The following is a 22575-nucleotide window of genomic DNA, read 5'->3' as shown; positions in this document are numbered from 1 at the left end:
AGAATATCGTTAGTACAATAGAATAAATCACGATCCACTGTAACATTCGATGAAAGCACCTGCCATTAACGTTGGTCCCCTATGCTCAACTGAAAGTCTCCACTTTTAATTATGTTCATAATGTCAATATTCACGTGAGAAATGCTAAAAAAAAATTCACCCCATCCTCAATCATCCTGAAGCATCAAACAATGAATTTCGAGTAGCTAGTCACCTTCGATCAACTATGCTCTTATCCCCTGTTTTTTTGATTTACATTAACTCTAGATTGACATGAGAATCAGAGCACCTGTCTCATTAATCCTCAAAAAATTCTAGTTTAACTTCACATTATGTTTTTAATCATTTTGTTAATCAGTTCCTTATCGTCGTAAGATTATGTTTCGTGGCCCCAATATTTTACAAAAGACAATAATTAAAGATCGCACATTACACAATTGTCATTTTAAGTTTCTACCAGTGGCTCACGTGGATACTGTTGCAACTCGATAACTTATTTCAATCCATTTAACCCTCAGATTCATAATCGATAATTAGATAATATAAACTATGTTTTTTCTTTTCATTTCACTCTATCCAACAATTCTCCAATAATTCTAGGTCTAGTTTCATGTAGTACTATTGTTTGAAGTCGATGTGTTTTCTTGTGTATTTCATTTTAACTATGAAACGAGACATATTTTTGATTGCAAGAGACCCACAGTGGGTTTCCATGGAATGTATATATCGTATTTGTTTTTTTTTGGGAAGATTTAGCCGCATTGCAGATCCGTCACTCAACGGCGACATCGAACTGACCAGGGAATTCATTAATTTATACCTAAATTAGTTGACGGAGGATAAATTAACAACACGTATTCGGGTTTAGCCAACGTATCATGGAGACAATTCACCACTGAATGCAGAAAATAGAGAGAATTATTTTGCATTTTTAATCCCCCCCCTCTCCCCATGGAGAATAAAACGTAAAAAGAGATGTCAAACGAGTAAACACAAATGGTCTTTGTTTATTACGCAGTGCTTGCGAGTCAGGAAGAATAGTTCGTTGTGCCGAGAGTGGAAGCTGCCCAAAATGACGGTTGATATTGCCACTCTGTTCTATATTGTTAGCGAGACAACGCATTCGAGGGCTTTTAAATAAATTATGGAAGAGTAGTCAAATGCGTTTTATCGCATCGAGTGGACAACAATAATTTACTCTTTCACCATCACCCTGATGATATTCACTCTCTATCTCAACCTAAATGTAAATTAGGTTTCTTTTTTCTTTCGATAAACTTGCTACTTACTTTTTATACGTATTTACAGATTTAATTTTCTTTTTTTTTTCGTTTAAACGTTCTAGACCATACGTGACAAGTTTATTGATTTCGGTTTCATTTAATTAGTTTGTCTGTTGGGTTTATTCATTCTCGGCAAGAAACTCGCAGCAGTACGCGCACGAAAAAATTATTACGAGAACGTAGTGAATTCGATAGAAAAGTCTATTGGTTCTGTTGAAAATTCTTTTAATAGCAGAATTTTCACGATTAAACTTCTTCAGTATAGAAAATGTCTGATAGAAATTATTTTATGTTTTGTATTACTGCACAACTTTTTTGATTGCGATATTTTTTAAAGGAACTCCTCGACAAGAATTTTCTAAGTTTTTTCTGCTCAATTTTTTCTTCCTCTTTCATTCAAAAAATCAGACGAAAACTTGGAAAATTTAGGCCTAGGAATTTCTATAAAGAATATCTCAATAGAATGTGTCGCATAGAAAATGGGATTCTATTGATTTTTTCTATACAATATTTTCCAGTAGAATTTTTTAGCGGATTCTCTAGGTTTTTATACGATTTTTCTTCGTACGTCTGTATTCAGTTGTAAAACGAAAAGAAATTCATAATTTTTAAATCCTCTCAAGTGTTTCCTATAATTGACTTTATCTTAACTTAATATATTTAGTGATCACGTTACGGCGCACGCGTCATTCAAATATTCTCCTATGATAGTTACTATATATTTTCTTGTAATAGTACACGAACCAGTCCCCGATACTTTTGTTTACAGACAAAAAGTAAATATGAAATTTGTCACATTTCATTGGATTTCGTCAGTACTGAGGACGATTCAGAACAAAAATTCATCATTGTAGGATGTAAATGTTCTTTCATTGTTGTAAATCAATAGTTATAAGTAACACGATTCTTCATTATTTATTTATACGATCCTAGCTACTGTGAGACGTGGTGGCTCGGTATGAAAACTCGAGACAAAAGGGGAAAAGAAAAAGTGGGGAAAAAAGAAACGTTAACGGAAGAGTTGCATTAGTAGAGTACCCGTCGAAGTAGCATCGTCGACACAGGTACTCTCATATGCCCAGAGAGTCAGAGGGAATAAGCGGTTACAAGGGAATTTGATGATAATATCAAGTGTCTCCACTTCGATCGTCAAATTTTGCATTATTTTTACATTTCAAAAGGAATCATTGTGCACTTGCCGTTTCAGGGGAGACTACTGCGAGTTTTGACGGTCCTGAGCTGTTGCGGTGAATTTTCTCATACATTACCCCTCTACGGGTGCACTGGGGTTACTCATCACCCCACCGCGTTTTCTTTCTAGTTTTTTAAATTTCGATTTTTAGCCGATTCCGTTGGTGTTTGAATAATCATGTGGGTTTTTCATTTCTTAATTTTTTTAAATATTTGAAACAAATAGGAAAAATTGGGGGTATAATTTTTTTTTTTTTTCAACTGCTAATGACCCATTGAATTTTTCATGGAAAGAAATAATTTTTTCTACAATGGAAAGTACAATCCTTGAAGAATTAATTCCTGAGTTATCAACATTGCAAAAAATCAAATGTCCATCATGCCCCACCCTCCCCTATAAATATTTTCATACATTGACTGGCAATTTTACTTTTTTCAGTTTCGATCTCTAGCAAATTTATGAGTTTTGAAAATTGCAAAAAAAATCAAGTGTCCATCTTGCCCCACCCACCCCTATAAATATTTAAAAAATACATTTCCCAACTATTTTTCACAAATACTGCAATTTCTTATTTGAACAAAAACGAAATTGGCTATTCAGAGTTCGAAGTAAAACAAAAGTAATTTGTAGCTATTATCCTACAGCTGTTTTTTGAACAATTTTGAGAAAATACTGGGCCATTTCTAACATTTTAAGGTTCTGCTGGGCAAACGAACCAATAATCAATTTCTTAGCACTAGTTCTTTGTGTTTATACGCATATAATCGATCTGTAACGTGTGAGATGTCACTCAAATAGCCCGGGACTCGCAAAACTCCCAGTAGTTTCCCCCAAACTTATCATACTGTAGTCGCTTGTGCCCTCTCCTTTGCCTTCCACCTATTCACCCCCCTCCTGTAGTTGCTACGTAGAAAATGAGAGATAAAAAAAGATAAAATTGACTAAAGTGTGATTGCCTAGTATATAACAGCCTGCCTTAGACACACTCGGTGGTCTCAAATCGATACAACCTATCCGGTCAGTATGAATATTTGTTATATTTCATTAATTTACTTTGAGATAGTCTAGAATTTTATTACTCTTCGTTTATAGTATATCGAGATTGAAACCTGCCGTTGAGTCGAGGGAATTTAGTAGCTCTTGGGCGCTGAAGTTTGACGTATCACCAGCAGGTAAATTCTCAAGGAATTCCAGGCTAAAATCAGCAGCTGCTACTGATGGATCCGATGCTGTGGTAGCCGGTTGACTGTGTTGTTGAGGTATATTTCTTACACCTGGACTACCACCACCGTACTGCTGGTGTGGATGCATTGGTGATCCTGGTAACATTGTTAAAATATTCAGGTGAATTCGTATTCAGACATTCAGATCAAGTTTTCTAGGCGAAATAATCCATTGCATTTGTTTTATTGCACTTAATGATGCATTGATATGGACTTGGACAATTCCAGACACAGATTGTGAACTTAGAACGGCATATTGTAAAGTTTAAGTCTGTGAATATATATCATTCACATAAAATGGGAATGCATAAGATAAACTATTCTATTAGGGGATTTCGGATTAAACTGAATTAAAATGTGAATAGATGGAGAACGAGGAAAAATAGTCGCCTGATTTTTCACAAATTTTGGAGTTTTTAATGAGAGAAATTATGGAACAGTATAAGAATTCTGTTGAAACTACTAGAATTCTTGCAATTTTTTAATAGATATTTGATTTAAGAAAAGTCAATAGATTTTCATTTTTTTGGATGAAATATTCTCTTGAGATTTTCATCTATAGAAATTCTTGAACATAAATTTTTCAAGGTTTTTCCTATATATTTTTGTGTTCTTTATTACGAAATTCAAGAAAAATGAATTACATATAAAAATCAAAATTCATTTTTAGTAGAAATCACTATAAAAAATAAAATAAAATTCTGAACAGAATTTTGATAGAATTCTAATAGAATTGCTTAGACGACTACATTTTTGTCTTTAAAAAAATCTAATTTTTTATGTATAATTCCCGTTAAATATTTTACATTTTTTTACCTAAAATTTCAATAATCACTTTCTAACATTGTATAGAAAATTCATAGTGCGGAATGGATTATTTTGCCCTAAAAGAACATCAAAGTGAATTTGATGAAAGAACATACCAGTTCCAGCAGTCGATACTGAACTAACAGACGAGGATTGGGACATTTGCATCTGCATAGACATCTGATTGTTGCTCTGCTGCATTGCCAGAGTTTGATGCTGATGCTGTTGAGTGAGTAATTGTTGCATCTGAGAATTGTTTCCCATACTGCCACCGCCCATTCCACCGCTCTGTGATCGAATTAGCTGTTGGTGTTGCATCTGGGCTGCGTTCATTTGCATTCCACCCGTGTTGCCCATGCCAAAGCCACCTGGGTAAATTCATTGTGACAATGGTAATAAAAATTTAGACAGGTCAGTAGTTCAATCAACTCCGCGACACTGAGTGAATTTGAAACATCATATTTGACGAGACCAAAAAAATTAGAAATTCCCAAAAATCATCGTGAAAATCAAATCAACAAATATGACTATCGTCATAGTGTTTTAACTTCAACAGGCATTCAAACAAATATTTTCAGCTAAGAATGAATCAATTTGAAGCATGATATCCAAAGATATTTTCGAATTCTCATTTTCGAAAAATACGAGATTTTGAAAAATTATTCTATAAATCAAAACAACTATAAAAAACAAACAACTTGATGAAAAAGACATCAAAACAATTTTTTCAAGTCATCATGCGATTAATTCAGAACATTTTTTTTATTTGTCGAGGAACAACCGATTTTTGAAAAAAATTGAAAATTCTAAAAATGAATATAAATTAAATTTCAATTGATGTCAATGGATAGGACTCAACAAAACTTAAATTTGAACAATGACAAAGCCTCCACTCGAAAGCAAAAATAGAATTTACTCTCTAATATTTAATGATCCTCATTCAATTGTAAAATAATGCAATAAAATAATGCAGCGCAAAACTTGTGACGCGATGCGCAAATGGAATATTTTATAAAAAATAATAAAATGAAATTACCTTGATGACTCTGTTGATTAAACTGCGGTCGTGCCTGCATCTGTGGCTGAAAGCCCTGCTGTTGCATCAGTAGATGACGCCATTCCTGTTGTGCACCACGACCAGCAATACTATTTCCAAGACCATCGGGTGGTCCAACGCTGACATTAGGCGGCCGTTGGTTGTTGGTCCTTGGATAACTTAGTCTCTGGTGCATTTGATGCATTCCACCTATCGCTGCCATTCCGCCTGCACCACTTCCACCACCCGGTGCAGCACCACCGCTCGTCATGTACATATTTCCACCAGCCGCGTGTAGAGCCTGCTGTTGCTGTTGCTGGGCCATTTGCGGCCTCATCATGGGGCCTATTGATCATTCGGAAATAAATTATGGGGGTTAATCGGCGATTTCATTTGTATTGGGAGGGGATTGGATTGACTCGGGAATTTTCCGTTTGAATTGAAAAAAAATGATGAAATTTCACATTTCAGTGGACATTAAGAATATCCAAGTATCTTTTATAGCTTGGTATCAACCATTTACAATAATCAATTTAGTAAATTTAATTGAGCGAGAAAAATTTAGAAACAATTATGAATATTCTGCGTCATTCAAATTACATTCTGCACAGAAGGATCATTTTTTAAACATTCTTTGTTTATAAATAAATCATTGAAATTGTTTAAACTTTGAGAAAGTTTATTTTTTTAGGTATGAAATCGATTTCTTGTTAAGGGGAGATTACTGTGTTTTCAAAGTCGCGGGCGATCGGAGTGAGATCTCTCATACAACAAAGATCGATTATATATGTCTAAAAACAAATAATTAGTGCAAACAAATTAATTGTTTATTTGTTATTCTTAATTTCCCCCCACGCGCATAAAATGTTGAAAATAGGGAGGTTTATTTTTTTTTTTTGCAAAAATGTGTGCAATAATAATAACAACGAATTAGTTTTTTGCAAACACAGCTAATTGTCTTGTGTTTAAAATGAAAATTGGCGCCATTCATGTAAAATAGACAGAAAAATAATCCTTAAACTATTTAAAAAATATATATTTTCGATTCTTTCAGAAACATTTTTCAGACTAACATTTTTATGCGCAAAAAAATGTCCTCAAAAGTTGTTTTAAAATGATTCTGGAGAGCCCAAATCGTCCAGATCTCATGTTCCCTAGATTACGTTTATACGACTTTTTTCCACTTCGTTGACCTAAAAATCCCAAAATGATAAATACGACCTTTTTCCACTCAGCACGCGACTCAATTCAATGAAATAAACTTATGCAACAACCGAACGATCAATTTGAAAAATGAATTCCTTGATAGCGCGTGCATAACAAAACCTTATCAAGCAAAAGTCCGAGTGAAATTGACTTATCTCGTTTAACCACTTCACAACTGGAATGCGGGGAAATTAAGTGTTCAAGTGGAAACTCACCAGACGGAGGCATTGGTTGTTGTGCTACCCTGCGAATAGGCCCAGCATTTTGGAATCTCGTTTGTTGACCCATCCCAATGCCAGCATGAATCATTTGCGCCTGTGCCGCTTTGTACTCTGGAGGTGGTGGTCTCACCCCCGCCATTCCCCCTGTCATGTGTTGCTGATGTTGCATCACCTTGAAAAACAAATAAAAAAAACATTGGCGTTAGAAAATAAATGCAACAATGAATTATAATAACCGACAAATTACGGAGAAAAGGTAGACGGGAGGGCCATTGAACGAGGAGGGAGTGGTGGCATTGAACCGGCTGATATCGCTACTTCCTGCAGGAAGTTTACGCACCCGGTGCTCTCTCACTCACTCTCTCTCAATTTCACTTCTCCTCTGGATGTGAAAAGAAGTTTTCATTCATTGTATCAGCGACCACTTCCCCTTCGTACTCATGGCGTTAAGGATTGACGTAAGCATCTTTTTAACAAGAGTAAATTTTTTTATGGTCAAATGCCATGAAACTTTGGCAAAACGTTATTTGAACTATTATAAAATGATCGATCTATCGCTCAGCTCTTCGTCATATTGTCAATATCGATTTTTTTGGTTTTTTATGTTTTAGTTGACATCGAGAATATGACAAAGAGCTAAGCGATAGATCGATCATCTTATAATGGTTCAAATAACGTTTTGCCAAAGTTTCATGGCATTCGACCATAAAAAAATTTACTCTTGTGAAAAACTCCCGCCAAAATTGCTTACGTCAATCCTTAAGCGACCTCCTCTCTTTGGTTATAGTCCCACGTTTCTTTTCAGTTGAATGGAACAAAAGTTGCGAAGATAGAGGAGGGCACGGATACCTGTTGCGTATTACGCGTATTTCCACTTTTTTCACAATTTTTTTTAATACAGGAAGAAAATAATTCTCCAATTACGAAAAACTAAAACTTTTTTTTGTTACTGTGACGCAGTATCAACTTCCTGTAGTCTTTGCCAAATTCGCGCGATGATGGCTTTTGATATACCGTGATTGCTGATAGCTGTGCACCTTTTTGAATTATTTGAAAACCTTGTTATCACATTCTCGTAATTTGTACTTATGTCATATTCAAGTGCAGCTCAGTCTGATTTAGTAAGAACTGTTGTACTCTAGCTATTATTTAGCATACTAGGGGGCTAGACCCCCTGCTCCCTCCGCTTGCCAACCTCCATATGACCCTCGTGATCCTTATTCTGACCCTTATTTTGACCCTCACGACCCTTATTTGAACCCTCATGATTATTCTGACCTTTAATTTTGGAGTCTTGATTTCGAGTAGCAAATTGTCATCACTAGAAGTCGATTTAGATTTTTATAATATAGAGACACATCTTTACAGAAATTTCTAAGAAGTTCTGCCACTCGAATGTAAGAAATATAATTTTTCATCACGCTGTGCAAAAAAGTAACTTTTTAGGCACGCGAAGCCCTTTTCCACACATTGTGATGAAAAATATCGTTCGATACTCGTGGGAAAAGTGTTTTTTGGCTCGTGGGATTATATCGCTCGCCTTCGGCTCGTGCTATAAACCTCCCACGAACCAAAAAACTCTTTTCCGTACTCGTAACGAAATAGTATATTTCAGCACGTGTGGGGCAATTTCGTCTTTAACGTGTGTGGGGTTTACAGCATGAGCCGAAGGCGAGTGATGTAACCACACACGTTAAGGACGAAATTTCCCAACAAGTACTGAACAAAATTTTATGTCACGAAGCCTGAAACCGGCTGAATTAGACACGAGACGCGAAGCGTCGAGTGTGTAATCCAGCCGGTTTCAGGCATTAGTGGCATAATATACTATTTTGACACTGCTGCTAAGTTCACCTCGTGCTGAAAAATCCCTTTTTGTTTACTCGTAAACGAAAAGTCTTTTCGTTTACTTGTAAACGAAAAAAAGTACAGTTCGACCACTCGCTAAACGTAAAATCACTGTCAAAAAATACTGTTCGACACATGTGAGACGGGAATTTTCAGATCGTGTGATCGGCAGCCCGAGGCATCGCCACGGGCCGCCAACTTCGCACTCGTGAAAATTCCATCTCATTCGCATCGAAATAGATCATTCTTTCCTTTATCTTCTACTCTTTACTCCATAATTTGAATGTTGGCTTCCCCCACTGTCATAGGGAGTACCACCATGTAAGACGGTATAAATAAATAAATAAATAAATAAATGAATACAGTGAAACAGTATCCTTGTTCTCAATTGAAAAATTTTCTCGCTTTCAGAACTTAACGAGAAGTTTAAAAAATCACTACCCTAAATCAAAAGAAAACAATACTATATGCTCCACTACTTTTTGAAATACAGATGAAGACTTCTCAGTCAATGGATTTTGGCAACAAACGACTCGTCATCTTCGTAAATAGAAAGAACAGTTCCAAAATTAAGCACAATTTTCTTAATTCACTAGCAAAGTGGTGAAATGAGATAAGTCAACTCGACTTCAGAATAAATTCTAAATAAATATCTTCAACTCTACAAGACACAATTAAATTTATCCGAAAAAGCTATTTCCACCAAATTAAAAGCCAAACTCTGTATAAAATTGATTCATCTCGTTTCACTTGCCTGCTAAATTCACTCATCTTTTCCCCCTGCAACGCTGAAAATATTGGAATATTCCGAAGGTACGATGACCCCCGTTGATTCAAACCTCGATTCCTTTGTGTTGAACAAAATTCTCCCCCGCAATTAAAACGCAGATAATTTCACGGCGATAAATAATTGCCTTGAAAATATGTATTCGCCAATATGTTGATTGAATCAGTTTGAAAATTGTAAAATTCCTCCATCCAGCACATGCCCCTAATCACTATAATTACAGATACAACTTACATGCTGTTGTTGAGCCCGAAGCATTTGCTGTTGCTGCTGTTGCTGGAGTAACTTTGCGTGCTGATGCTGATCAACTTGTCCCGGTGGCACTTGCTGGGGATGACCCCGTCCAGTTGGTGCACCCTGGGCCCCCTGAGGTACACCACCACCAGCTGCCCCTCGTTGTCTCAAACTCTGTTGTGTAAAGTTAATCGTCTGCGATTGCGATACCGAGCAGTATGTGTCATTTTGACCATTCGGTCCTGTTTGATTTTGGTTCTGCTGTTGATTGAAGTACATTCCCTGCTGCGCTGCCACGGATACTCCCGGCTTCAGATCACCGGTGAGCTGCATGTGTTGACCAGCTGATACCTGATTGATTGAATACAAAATTGACAGTGCAATTGGGAAGTTTAATCGTTGATACTTTCATAAATTTGTTCATCTGGAGGTGTGAAATGCAAATTGATCCATCGATTTATTCGGTTCTACTAGTCATCAATATGGAACAATTCCTCATCTCATTCCATTACAGAAGATATTGAATACAGTGAATACATTTCATCGTATGGACAATTCATCACGGGTGAAATTCATGTTTACAATGAAAGTGAAAAAAAAAATTATTGACGTATTTAATGACACGTGTGGTGTCGTTAAACAAAAAATAATTGCGAAATTCATTTGATATTCAATTATTGGAATGGAAATTCGAAGGGTGCTGTTGTTAATAATTTTTCCGTACTGACCTACACTTTTCCCAGTCCGGGGATTGGTACTGACCCTTCCCCGAACTGACAAAAGTGAAAATCACTACGGGAAAATATCGTTCACAACTAGTGCCCTGGGGTTTTTTACTCGCGTGGAATTAGCGTCTGAGCCGAAGGCGAGGACTGGCCAACCGCGCGAGTAAAAAAACCCCATGACACTCGTCTTCAAATATACTAATTCTGCACAATTATAGAATTGCATATTTTGGTACGAGTGCGGAAAAGTGGCTTTTGAGGTGGGGGTGGAGCATAGCGCTTGCCGAAAGCGAGTGAAGGGAAACACCTTCCCCACGAATGTCGAATAGTGCTATTTTTCATCACAATGCGCCTGAAGTGGGGTTTTGCGTGCGTAAAATGTCACTTTACGCATAGCGTGATGAAATACACTGTTTGTTATATACAGTCTTTCATTTCGCTCATTTTTTATCGATTAATTGCGAAAAATTTTCTGTGACAAATTGTCAAAGTGATGAAAAGTCGAATAGTAATTTTCGGGAGTGACAATAAATGCGATTTAAGGGAGAAAAAATCATGAAATTTCCAAAAAATTCCTAATTTTTAAACAGCATTAACACGAGAATTCCTCAACCTATTTCAATTTTCAATGAAATCATGAATATTTAGCGCCGAATTGCGATAAATTTTCAATCAACTGTAAATTGAAAAATACATTTACCGGAATTTTCCTGATTTCTACTTAATTTTAGGAAATAATTCACCTGAAATTTACAATTCTCATAGATTTTTCCATGAAACAGTGAATTTTCAATGACATTTTTTTTAATTCCAGCGGAACCAAAATGTGATGAAAATTTCTGAAAAGTCTACCGGAAATTTCAGCCAAAAATATTCAACACTGAATAATGAGTTGTCCATGTGATAATTTCTAGGGATGAATTGGTGGCCAGTAACATCGCAATACTGTATTGATGATTTTGCAATTGAAAACCTAATGATACTGTTTACTCATCAAGCAATCGTGCAAAACTTTCAATCCCCCATTTCTGGTAAATGACTCGAAATATCAAACGGTCAACCGACAACAGTGCTAACGTAAATTCTTGGCATTTTCATCGCTGCCATACCAATTCGATATCCGCACTGGTGAAGGCAGGCCATTGTAACAGTAGAGTGCTACTCGGGAATTTCAGCGTTATTAACATAAATACGTAGAGAGGTAATCCACCGGGCGAATAGCGGGCACGTCTACCCGTTTGCACGTCAAGTCCCTCGTGATTATATTGTGGCTAATATTCACGATGCTGCAATCGTTAATCACAACGGTTTTACAACAGTGGCAGTGTGCACTTACGTGATGAACGAGAAAAAAAAATGATATCATTCTCTCGTGAAACAAAGCAAACAGATTGAAACAAAAAACTTTCATTTCTATTAATAAAGGGGGATTGCAAAATTGTGATTGCGAGTGAAAAAAAAACGAATTGGGGTTTTGCATGATATTTTTTATCGTCACGAGTAAAAATGGAAGGAAATTTTTTGATATTTTTTTTTTCAATGTTTGGAGATGTCGAGAATGGGGAGGAACATGATGGGGTATTTTCGAGTGAATATTCAATACGAATTCTTAAAAATTAAAGGTGTTTGCAAATTTTGGTTTTAGTGGAAAATTGAAATAAAGTGGTATTTATTTGTCTCCAAAAAATGGTAATTCATTCGGAAATTCTGAATATTCTGGAAGAATGAGATATTTCAATCATCAAGGCATCAATATTCAGTTCATTTCATAAAATTGAACGATGAGATCTTAAATTTACCGTTGATATGAAAAATTTGGTTCTATTGATCCGTCATTTTTAATGAAAAGCGGAAAATTTGAAAGGTTGATTTAAGCTTCAAGATTTTTCTTTAGAAATTTTCAACAAGTTAAATTCTAGGCAGAACGAAGAAATAAGTCGTTTTGTGATGTGAGAAGTCACGAACAGGGAGAACCTGATGGGAAATTTTCGACTCAATTTTCGATATGAATACTTCAATATTTAAGATGATTGCAAATTTATAGGTTTTTGTGTAAATTTAAATGGAATGACGTTTATTTGTCTTGAAAAATGGCAATTCATTCCGAATATTCTGGAAGAATGAGATATTTCAATCATGAAGGCATCAATATTCAGTTCATTTCATAAAAGTGAACGATGAGGTCATAAATTCACTGTTGACTTGAGTAATTTGTAATTTACAGTGAAAACCTGAAAATTTAACGGATTGATTAACGTTTCAAGGATCTTTCTTTAGACATTTTCAACAGTGAAGTTTTAGGCAGAATATGAAGGCGAAAGTTTCTTCATGTTTTGAGAAGTTACGAATAGGGAGAAACTTATGGGAAATTTTCGACTGAATTTACAATACGAAACCTTCAAAATTAAAGGTGTTTGCAAATTTATAGTTCAATGGGAAATTGAAATGAAGTGAGGTTTATTCTCCTTGAAAAAATTGTAATTCATTATTATTCGAGTCGAGTTGAAGCCCAAGGATGTCCATCCGAAATTGTGAACAGTGAAATTCTCTAAAGAATTATAATGTGCATCAATTGCAAAAATAGCCCCTGTCCCATTTGAAGATCATTTTCGTAGCCAAGAAAAGTGAATTGAAGATAATCAAATGAAAATTCATCCCGAACAGCCAATGAATACGATCTAATTTCATTCCGAGCTCAATACAACTGATGAATTCACCTAATGAACCAACACCGTCACCCCCCCAAAAATACTCCACTTCAATTTTCTCCGTAACATTAATAGATACATTCATGAAATTCCTCCTGAATTTACCTATTTATCCATAATTTCCACTGAAAATCCGAGAATTCAAAGAGAATTAAACGAAAAAAGAATTAAATGAATTTCTCAAAGAAAATTGAATGAATTAAATCACAAGACTGTCCATTCGAAATTGTGAAATCTGAAATTCTCTAGACAATTATAATGTATTTTGCATCAATTGCAAAAATAACCCCTACTACCCTTATTTGAAGATCATTTCGATGCATACGATATAAATTCAGTAGCCAAGCGGTAAAACTATTCAAGTCGATTTTGACTATTGACCAGTTTTCAATAAATACCTCGGAATCTAAGGGTGATAGCAAAATTTTTGTCATGACCTTTTTTGTAGCCCTCGATGCACTCTACAAAAACGGTTATTACGAAAATTACGCTATCTCCCTTAGAATCAGCGATATTCCTCTAAAACTCAGCTGATACCTAAATCGGCTTGAACCGTTTCACCGCTTCACCCCTGAATTCATTCCAAGCTTACAATTGATGACTTGACCCACTGAACCAACACCGTCACCTCCCCAAAAATACCCCACATTTAATTTTCTCCATAACATTAATAGATACAGCAATTAAATTCCTCCTGAATTCACCTATTTATCCGTAATTTCCGCTGAAAATCCGAGAATTCAAAGAGTTGAATTAAATCGCAAGACTGTCCATCCGAAATTGTGAATACTGGAATTCTCTAGACAATTATAATATATTTTGCATCAATTGCAAAAATAGCCGCTGCATCCCTCATTTGAAGATCATTTCGACGCATACGATATAAATTCAGTAACCAAACCGTAAACCTGCTCAAGTCAATTTTGACTACTGGCCAGTTTTCAACAAATACTTCGGAATCTAAGGGGGATAGCAAAATTTTTGTCATGACCTTTTTTGTAGCCCTCAATTCGCTCTACAAAAAAGGTTATTACAAAAATTACGCTATCTCTCTCAGATTCAGCAATATTCCTCAACAACTCAGCTGATACCTAAATGGACTTGAACCGTTTCACCGCTTCACTCCTGAATTCATTCCAAGCTTACAATTGATGACTTGACCCACTGAACCAACACCGTCACCTCCCCAAAAATACCCTGAAACCTGCACCCGATCTGGGCAAAATTTCATCCCGTCAAATGGCAGCTCATGCCGGTGTGTTATGCCGAGGCAAAGCAGATAGAAGTCGGCCCCCAAGTGCCCAAAGACCCGAGGAGAGCAGCCAGGCAAGTAGTCTCGCGCGAGACTCTGCGGCCGCTGACCTCTCTCCACCCCCACCCCCCGTACACCATGTATATCGAAGAGGGAGCAAGTGTCCGACGACCTAACTCTCCAACTAACGTTTCAAATCTCCTGCTCATCCTTTCCCACTCGGTCTCTGATTTCCCGAGGATACGAAATCTCTCAGCAGCTCAGTAAAGCCCAATTGCATAATTAAATCCAGAAAAAATAAGGGGGAAAAAAAAATGAACACTGGAGACTGACGATTAAGCATAACTGGAGTTGTAAATCCATCTAATCCCTAAAAATGAGTCAGAGTGGAGAGGGAAGAAGGAGGAGACGAAAACAACGGTGCAGTCATGGCCGGCCTTATACTCATTTTCAGTGTACTGTACATTACATCCAGCAGCAAAGAGCCCGTGAAACCTCATGACGATATGACAGGCACACCGAGCGAGAAAGGAAGGACACGGTATATAGAGATTGCATAGCCACCGCCCGCCTTCGTCGGCATAAAACGTACACCAGTGCATTACAACGAAGGTGGGTTATATTGACTCGTGTATGTGTCCCTCCTCTCGCATTCGCGAGTTTGAAATTCTTCCACCAGTGGGTATTCAGTTTAAATCCACAGAATCCCTCCAGTCGCGACTGGGAAAAATTCAGACATTCAATTTATATTATGAGATGAAAATTATGGGATACTGGACTCGGCGAAAAATGACGCTATCTCGCGGTTAAATCGCGACGTTTCGATTAAAATTTCATTAACTGTCGCATGAGTGCGTTAATGCAACGATAAATTGAACAACATTTCTAGCTCGGTTTCGGACAGGATTATTAGGTCTTGTGGACAAACGTCTTGGGTTTTGGCAATGTAGAAATTGATTTTGTTGTGAAATTAATTCATCCAAATGAATTATTAACGAATGGGGAAATAAATCAACTGATGTTTGGGTTTTTTCATGACATTACACTGTTGGAAAATTACTCCTGAAATTTGAAGTGAAAAATCGTGAAATTTTTAACAATCACTCATTCACACGAAATTTTCATGAAATTTCTTATTGAAAAATCTGTTTAATTCTGGAGTATTCAAACGAATTGCGATTTTCAGGTCCACATGATAATGAAAATTATTAAATAGTTTGAAAATTCAGGGAAATTGTCGCTTGAATTTTCAAACTATTTAATAATTTTTAATAATTTAATAATTTCAATAATTTAAAATTCAGGGAAATTATTGCTTGAATTTTCAATCCACTGAAAATTCAGTTGGATGTGATGTTCAATTTCCGTAATGAATTTGTAAATTCTAGATGTCATTGGAATGTCAGTGATAATCTAAAATGGAAAAGCCAATTATTCTGAATTTCCAAGCTGAATAAGAGATTCCATGAACGATTTGATCTTAAATTGAGTTCAAATTCATAACATTGGGAATTCAAACGCAACCATTACTTAATTTTCAAAAAAATTCTGACAGTGTATCTCATGATTAAATGGCGATTTTTCGAGTGAAATTTCATCAACATTCGAATGCATGAAACCATTGTTAACCAGAATTGAGAATTCAAAATCAAAACGGGAATATAAGTACGATTGAATAACAAAGTATGGCTGCTTCATCTCATCGCCGTGTCACCTAAAACGCCCAATCACACCCAAATAATCTCCACCTGCTCAGTCCCCAATTGTTTCACCCAGATTCGCTCATTTTCATCCCCCGAAAATCATCTTGCTCCGACACCTTGCCCCCAAACCGTTGCTTTTAGGATGCAATTTGCAGTGTGCCCTATTCTCCGCTTCGCCTATCACACTGGATAGTATACGCTCGCGTATCAGACACGTATGGAAGCAGACAGAATATACAGAGCACTAAATGCCACTATCGGAAATCGATATCGGAGAGCCACAGCCAGCAGCCACTCTTTGCCCGCTTCTCCCTCCCCCCTTGCCGCCCCCTTTATCCTTTCCCCTCTTTTTCATTCGAATTTTCCTGTATATGCATCGACGTTTGGTGAACATACACGGCATACATTCGTCCATTAATACCCCCAACGTCAAAGATTTTCGTTCCATAATACCCACTGTTTTCTAGAAATAGCGATGATTAGAGAGAAAGTCTCAAATATCGAGTCATTGATTTCTACATTCGTTAATCATTTTTCGGGTCATGAATTTGTTATATAACACTAGATAATTAATTTATGCTGTGACGAAAAACAATTCCAATTCCAGAAAATCTAATAATTGTTTTGGAAACATTGAGATAGAAATGTTTCATTTTTTTTGCATTCATTAATTTTTGTGAAGAAACTATGGCTGGCAATATATTCATTAATTTTAGAAGTGGGTATGACAATTCTGAATGAATTTCTAGGATTTTTCGTCGGTGGAAATTCACAATTTGATGGAAAATTCTATGAAGAGTGGAAATTGTAGCGGAATTGTTCAGTGGAAATTTAAAGAAGAAGAAACAAATTCAGTTAAATATATTCTTACATTTTTTATCATTAAAGGAATGATGCTTGTATTTAAAAGTTAAGAGAATTGGGAGATTCTGGTCGTCTTGGGCGAAATTTTTAATTGAACATGATTGTTTATGCAAAGAAAAAAATTTATTTTCACGGACGTGAAAATCAGTGACATTACCCTGAACATTAGAGATGCATCCCTAAAGATCAGTGACATTGCTGTGCAAATTACCGATGATACCGCAAAATTTATGCCAAAATCACTAAATTTCAGAATCCCGAATCCCTAGAAATTGGGGATAAATTCCTGAAAATCACTGACATTACCCTGAAAATTAAAGATGCATCTCTGAAGATCAGTGACAATTCTGTGCAAATTACTGATGATGCCACAAAACTGACGCCAAAATCACTGAATTTCAGAATTTTACACTCACTAAATTTCAGAATTCCGAATCCCTAGAAATTGGGGATAAATTCCGGAAAATCACTGACATTACCCTGAAAATTAAAGATGCATCTCTGAAGATCAGTGACAATACTGTGCACATTACTGATGTCACCTAAAATTGATGCCAAACTCACTGACTTTCAGAATTTTGCAATCACTTAATTTCACAATTCCGAATCCCTACTGATTGCACGGAGAGCAATATTCAATAAAAATTACGTATCTTTTCCGTAATTCCGGAGCGAAATATGGTTGTAGGAAATTTTACGGAACTGTCACGGAATTTTTCCGGAGCGTTCCGCAATTTTTACCTGAATCTCCTGTGAAGAATTACGATACCGTCACTTAAATTTTCTGAGTCGATTCCGTAATCGGTGAGTGAATTGTGAGTTCTGTAATTTTTACTGAACATTTCTCTCCGTGTGGAGATAAATTCCTGAAAATCAGTGACATTACCCTGAAAATTAGAGATGCGCCCCAACAGCTTAATGATATTTTTGTGAAAATTACTGATGATGCCATCTAAAACTGACGCCAAACTCACTGACTTTCATAATTTTGCAATCACTGAACTTCATAATTTCGAGTTCCTAATTGAGGATAAATTCCTTGAAATCAGTGACACATCCCTGTAACTCAGGGTGATCTGGAAATTTTATTGGAAGAACAGTTTGAGTTCGCTGCACGGGAAATTCACCAATGTACGAAGGTGTAATTTGTAGGAGAGTTTTCCGATGTACTGTCAGCCGGTAATTAGCCAAAACAATGGCTGCGGACGCTCGGTAAACTTCTCATTAATCAAATCCTGCCTGCCCTCTTGCCAACACTTCCATCCCACTCTTCTGTATTAATTACCATACCGCACTGATGCCATCCCAGCTTTTGTATGCATCCACCCTTAAGGTTTCCACCCATTCACAAGAATTTTCCAATGTCGACTGGGTATTTTTTATCTCTGATGAGAAACGTCTAGTTCCAGATTTCCGGATAGCATTTCAAAAAAATTGAAGACCCAGAGAAAAGGGAAAAAGGAGAAAATCTGTGAGAACTGCGCCCATAAAAGCCGCACCTACATACAGATATATAACACACAAGAAGTGCAGTGAAGTAGCGGCGATTATGAATGCCGGACCATCGACCCGAGTCTCTTTCGCTCCAGGCCTCTGGCACGAAAGACCAATGTGCAAACTTGCCCCAGTTACGAAAGACGCTCTCCTCCCTTTTCTCCCATGGCTGATGTGTGGCAGTAGTGGTGGTTGTACACCCGCGTTTTGTGTTGAATTTAGCTGAGAAAATTTTCCACCTTCATCTTTCATTGACATCTGAATCTTTGATATATTCTTTCGTGTGGGCGGAACCTTGTGGCGACTGAAGATGAAGATACCCTGACAGAAAATTTCCTCTGGAATTCCAAATGAAAATTTTTGTTTATGTTGTGACTGACGAATCAGTCAATTTCTGGAATATTCAATTAAACTGCAATTCTCTGATTTATGGGATAAAATAAAATTATTGAGAGTTGCGCAATGTCAGGGGAATAGTTTTCTCATTTAAACTTCATTCCAATTTTTCATTTTAAATCTTTAATCTGTTGAAGATTCAATTGAATGTGATTTTTGGTCTGCTAATGAGTTTAAGAATTCCAGTTCTCGTGGAAATTTTGGTGACTTTTTAGGGGGATAAGGAATTTCAGGAATGATTTGATGTTAAATTGAATTCACATTAACAATATTAAAATTCAGATGTAGAAATTTTGAGATTTTTCAATAAAATTACAATTTTCAACGCGAAATACCAAATTTTGGTGAATTTCCATGAATACGAAATTCAATCAACCCTTTGGCCAGTGATGTCACTAAAAATTGATGACAAAATCACTGAATTTCAGAGTTTTGCATTCACTGAATATCACAATCGCAAATTCCTAATAATTGGGTACAAATTCCTTAAAATCAGTGACATGTCCCTAAAAATCAAAACTTTTTCCCTGTGTTGAAGAAAATTTTCCTCCCTTGATAACTTAGAGAACTATTCCAGAGGCAGTGCACAAGCATTGTCAGAATTTTTAATCCACAAGTTCATCAAATCGTACACAGAATCAATCGCATCTCCGAGTATGTAATCAAAATGCTGCAATTCCAATTAGTAAAAGGCATCTTCCCCACTCGATACCGGGTGAACGACTAGACACTAACGATATACGGGTTTGTGCACCGAGAAATCGATCGCCAGGTTACTGCCCAGGACTCCGGGTGTCGGGTGCCTCCAAGTTTATATGCATCAGGAGCTGTGCACCCTCTCTCCCTCTCCCCCGCCCTCGCCCCTGGGCCGGGAGTTTGATGCAATCGAATTCGGAATCCCAAACGGAATATCGAAGAGGAGTCAGGCTCAAAGTTATCCTGAAAATTTCCGGGATACGAGACCCAAGTGTGTTACGACGAAACGAGAGGGTGAGTCCTCCCAGTTTGACTCCAGCAAAGTTCCCCATCCTCGTATGTTCTTCCCCATTTTCTCCGGTTGCTGAGTCCACCGGGGACCGGGCGTTGAATATCGGACTGGTGGAAACTGCAAGAGATGCAGCCCAGTGCAACACGATCTAATCTTATGCTCATTCCATCCAACTATTTTTTTCCCCATTCTCTTTCGTGAAATACGAATGAAGGATGTAATGCGAAACTGTCGTTTGTCCTCCGACGCGAGGTATGATTCGAGGAAATAGGTTCTGATGCGCCTGAACACAACGTGACGGATTAACATACAAGGGAGCTTACGTCATACTTGGACGGATATCAGGCCAGTGGGGGGAGGGGGGGAAAAAAGAGCATATCATCGAGAGCATCTCGATACGAGTCACGCCTTAGTTTGAGTTTATGGAGAATCCATGAGGATTTGAAGCATACACGGTGTTCGAAATTTCTTGAAATTTCAGTCAGCGGCGGCTGAGTTTTCGAGGTTGGGGGTGAATTCAATTTCACGTGAAAGTGCTCACTAAATTTTTTATTCGTCTTGAAAATTTAAGGAAATGGGGTTTTTATGGGGAAGAATCATCGATTTTTCAGTGAAACCTTGAATTTTCTAACCCATCGGGAAAATTGAACATCACGTGCAATTCAATTTTCAATAGATTGAGAATTCGGAAATTGATCCGAAAATCGAGAATTACTTGAATACTCAAGAAATTAACTGACTCGTCAATAAAGAAATATACAGAACTTTCATGTAACTTTGTCGTTGTTAAAAATCTCAAGGTTTTTCACTTGAAATTTCAAGAAATTTTGTCATCATTTCATGGACAAATCCGTGGGAACTGTAAATTTTAGTTTATCATTCCAGGAAAATTAATGAAAAATCAGGAAAATTCAGAGAACGGAATTCCCTGAAAATTCAAGAGACTATTTGGCAGTGAATATTTATTTTCACTTGAAAATTCATGTAAATTGTGGAATTTTCGTCCTCTTGCCCCTAAAAAATGGGACTTCAATTGAATTTCCAGAGAAACTTGAAATTCCATTGACTTTTTCTCCTCAAATCGAATTCTACGTTTTTTCCGGAAAATTCAACCTATTTTTTTTACAGTGGATGTTGACATTGTTATTATTTATTGAAATTCTAATATAGTGACATTTTTATCAAGTGAGGGATGCACTGAAATTTCAAGCAATTAGACATGGGAATTTTCGTGAAAAATTCAGAATTCAATGAACAAAATCGAAGGAAACTAAGTTTCTCAGAGAAATGGCAATTTTGATTTTTAGGGATGTCAATTAAACATTCAGCAAAATCTGGAATTTTATTATTATTTTTCCGTTAAATTAAATTCAATGTCACCTTCCCGGAAATTACAAGTCACCTGCCCATGAAATATCAATTGTTTTCTAGCAGCATTTTGTTTTTTTTTTATTAGAGTTGATAAAAATTCCTGCAAGGCCAGCGCTGGCAAGGCCACCCCACACGATTACTAGAGTTAAAGGGTAATTTTACTACAAATTGCTCCTTTCAATTCATTAAAAATTGAGCTGAACGTTATTTCCATATAATTATCGCCATTTAAAAAATTCAAGCCGCCATTGAAACATTACTAATCCGATCAAAACAGAAAATTTCATTCTACTGAATTTTCAAAATGAACGGCAATCCCTCCAAAATATGATCTGAAATGAAGTTAAAGTTTCCAAAATTGTGAAAGTCACGCGGATCAGTGGCTTAAGGATATCCAAGTACCTTTTGCAGTTTGGTACAGATCACACTATAGATTCAACCATTTTAAATCGTCAAATTTGTCAATTAAATTACGCGAAAAAATCCCGAGTATTCGGCATTATTCAAATGAGGCTCAAATAAAAGCTCTGACGTTCGACTACAAAAGTAGAAAAGCATTTCACTGGAGAAAAAATAGCCAAAGCACTCAGATATCCCAAAATTTTAAATAAACTTCAACTCTGGGGAATTGAGATTATCAGAACGAGCGATAGCGGAGCGATTGGCAATACAAGAAATTGTCAAAAAAAAATAGGGCCCAGTCAGTGTTAATTTAACCACTTCCGGTGACCTGGAAAAAAACCCAAGACAACATGGGCTTTTGAAATTATCTTATCGAGCATGGGTGAGGTTTTGTACGAGTCATCGGGGAATTCTCATGGTAAAGTATATTAGTGAAACAGTTTCTCAGTTATGCTCTATGAACTAAAATACATCTGAAATTTATGAATAAAAAGAGTTGAGATGAAGCTGCGACAGTGTATGGGCCACACGGGCACGACCCCAAGGCGAAACGATATGCACTGTTGGAAATGTGCTACGTTTGTGAGTGACTAGCAGTTCCAAGAATCCTTGGGTGTTAGCGTTACTCCTCTTCGCTCGGCTCTTCGACGTTTATAAGCACGAGTGAAAAATAACCAGACGCTGTAGGATGAGAGAGTGTGAGATTTCTGTCTCTCGGTCGATTAACTTTTTGGCAAACCAGTGGCAAAGAAAAAAAAACCTATACAGGGGAGAAATGGCGGCTTTGTAAAAAATACTTGAGTCCAGAGGATTCGACGTCTTCATGATGATACAC

At 36.7% G+C, this 22575-nt stretch overlaps 1 protein-coding gene across 1 annotated transcript in view; it reads right to left on the bottom strand.

Moving 5' to 3' along the window:
- Positions 1-1749: 1749 nt before the first annotated feature.
- Positions 1750-22575, bottom strand: part of LOC107038676 (neurogenic protein mastermind) — an 84256-nt gene continuing 63430 nt past the window's right edge. The window contains exons 3-7 of the mRNA XM_015257902.1: positions 9838-10188; positions 6963-7140; positions 5542-5886; positions 4622-4873; positions 1750-3794 (exon numbers count right to left, since the gene is read on the bottom strand). Of these exons, the coding sequence (XP_015113388.1) occupies positions 3562-3794; positions 4622-4873; positions 5542-5886; positions 6963-7140; positions 9838-10188 (1359 nt within the window). The 3' untranslated portion in view covers positions 1750-3561. The remainder of the gene's footprint in view (positions 3795-4621; positions 4874-5541; positions 5887-6962; positions 7141-9837; positions 10189-22575) is intronic.

This window comes from Diachasma alloeum, unplaced genomic scaffold (assembly GCF_001412515.2).
Source record: "Diachasma alloeum isolate Michigan unplaced genomic scaffold, Dall2.0 Dall_scaffold_00286, whole genome shotgun sequence".
NCBI lineage: Eukaryota > Metazoa > Arthropoda > Insecta > Hymenoptera > Braconidae > Diachasma > Diachasma alloeum.
The sequence above is the reverse complement of the archived record's forward strand: the minus strand, read 5'-3'. Positions and strand labels throughout refer to the sequence as shown.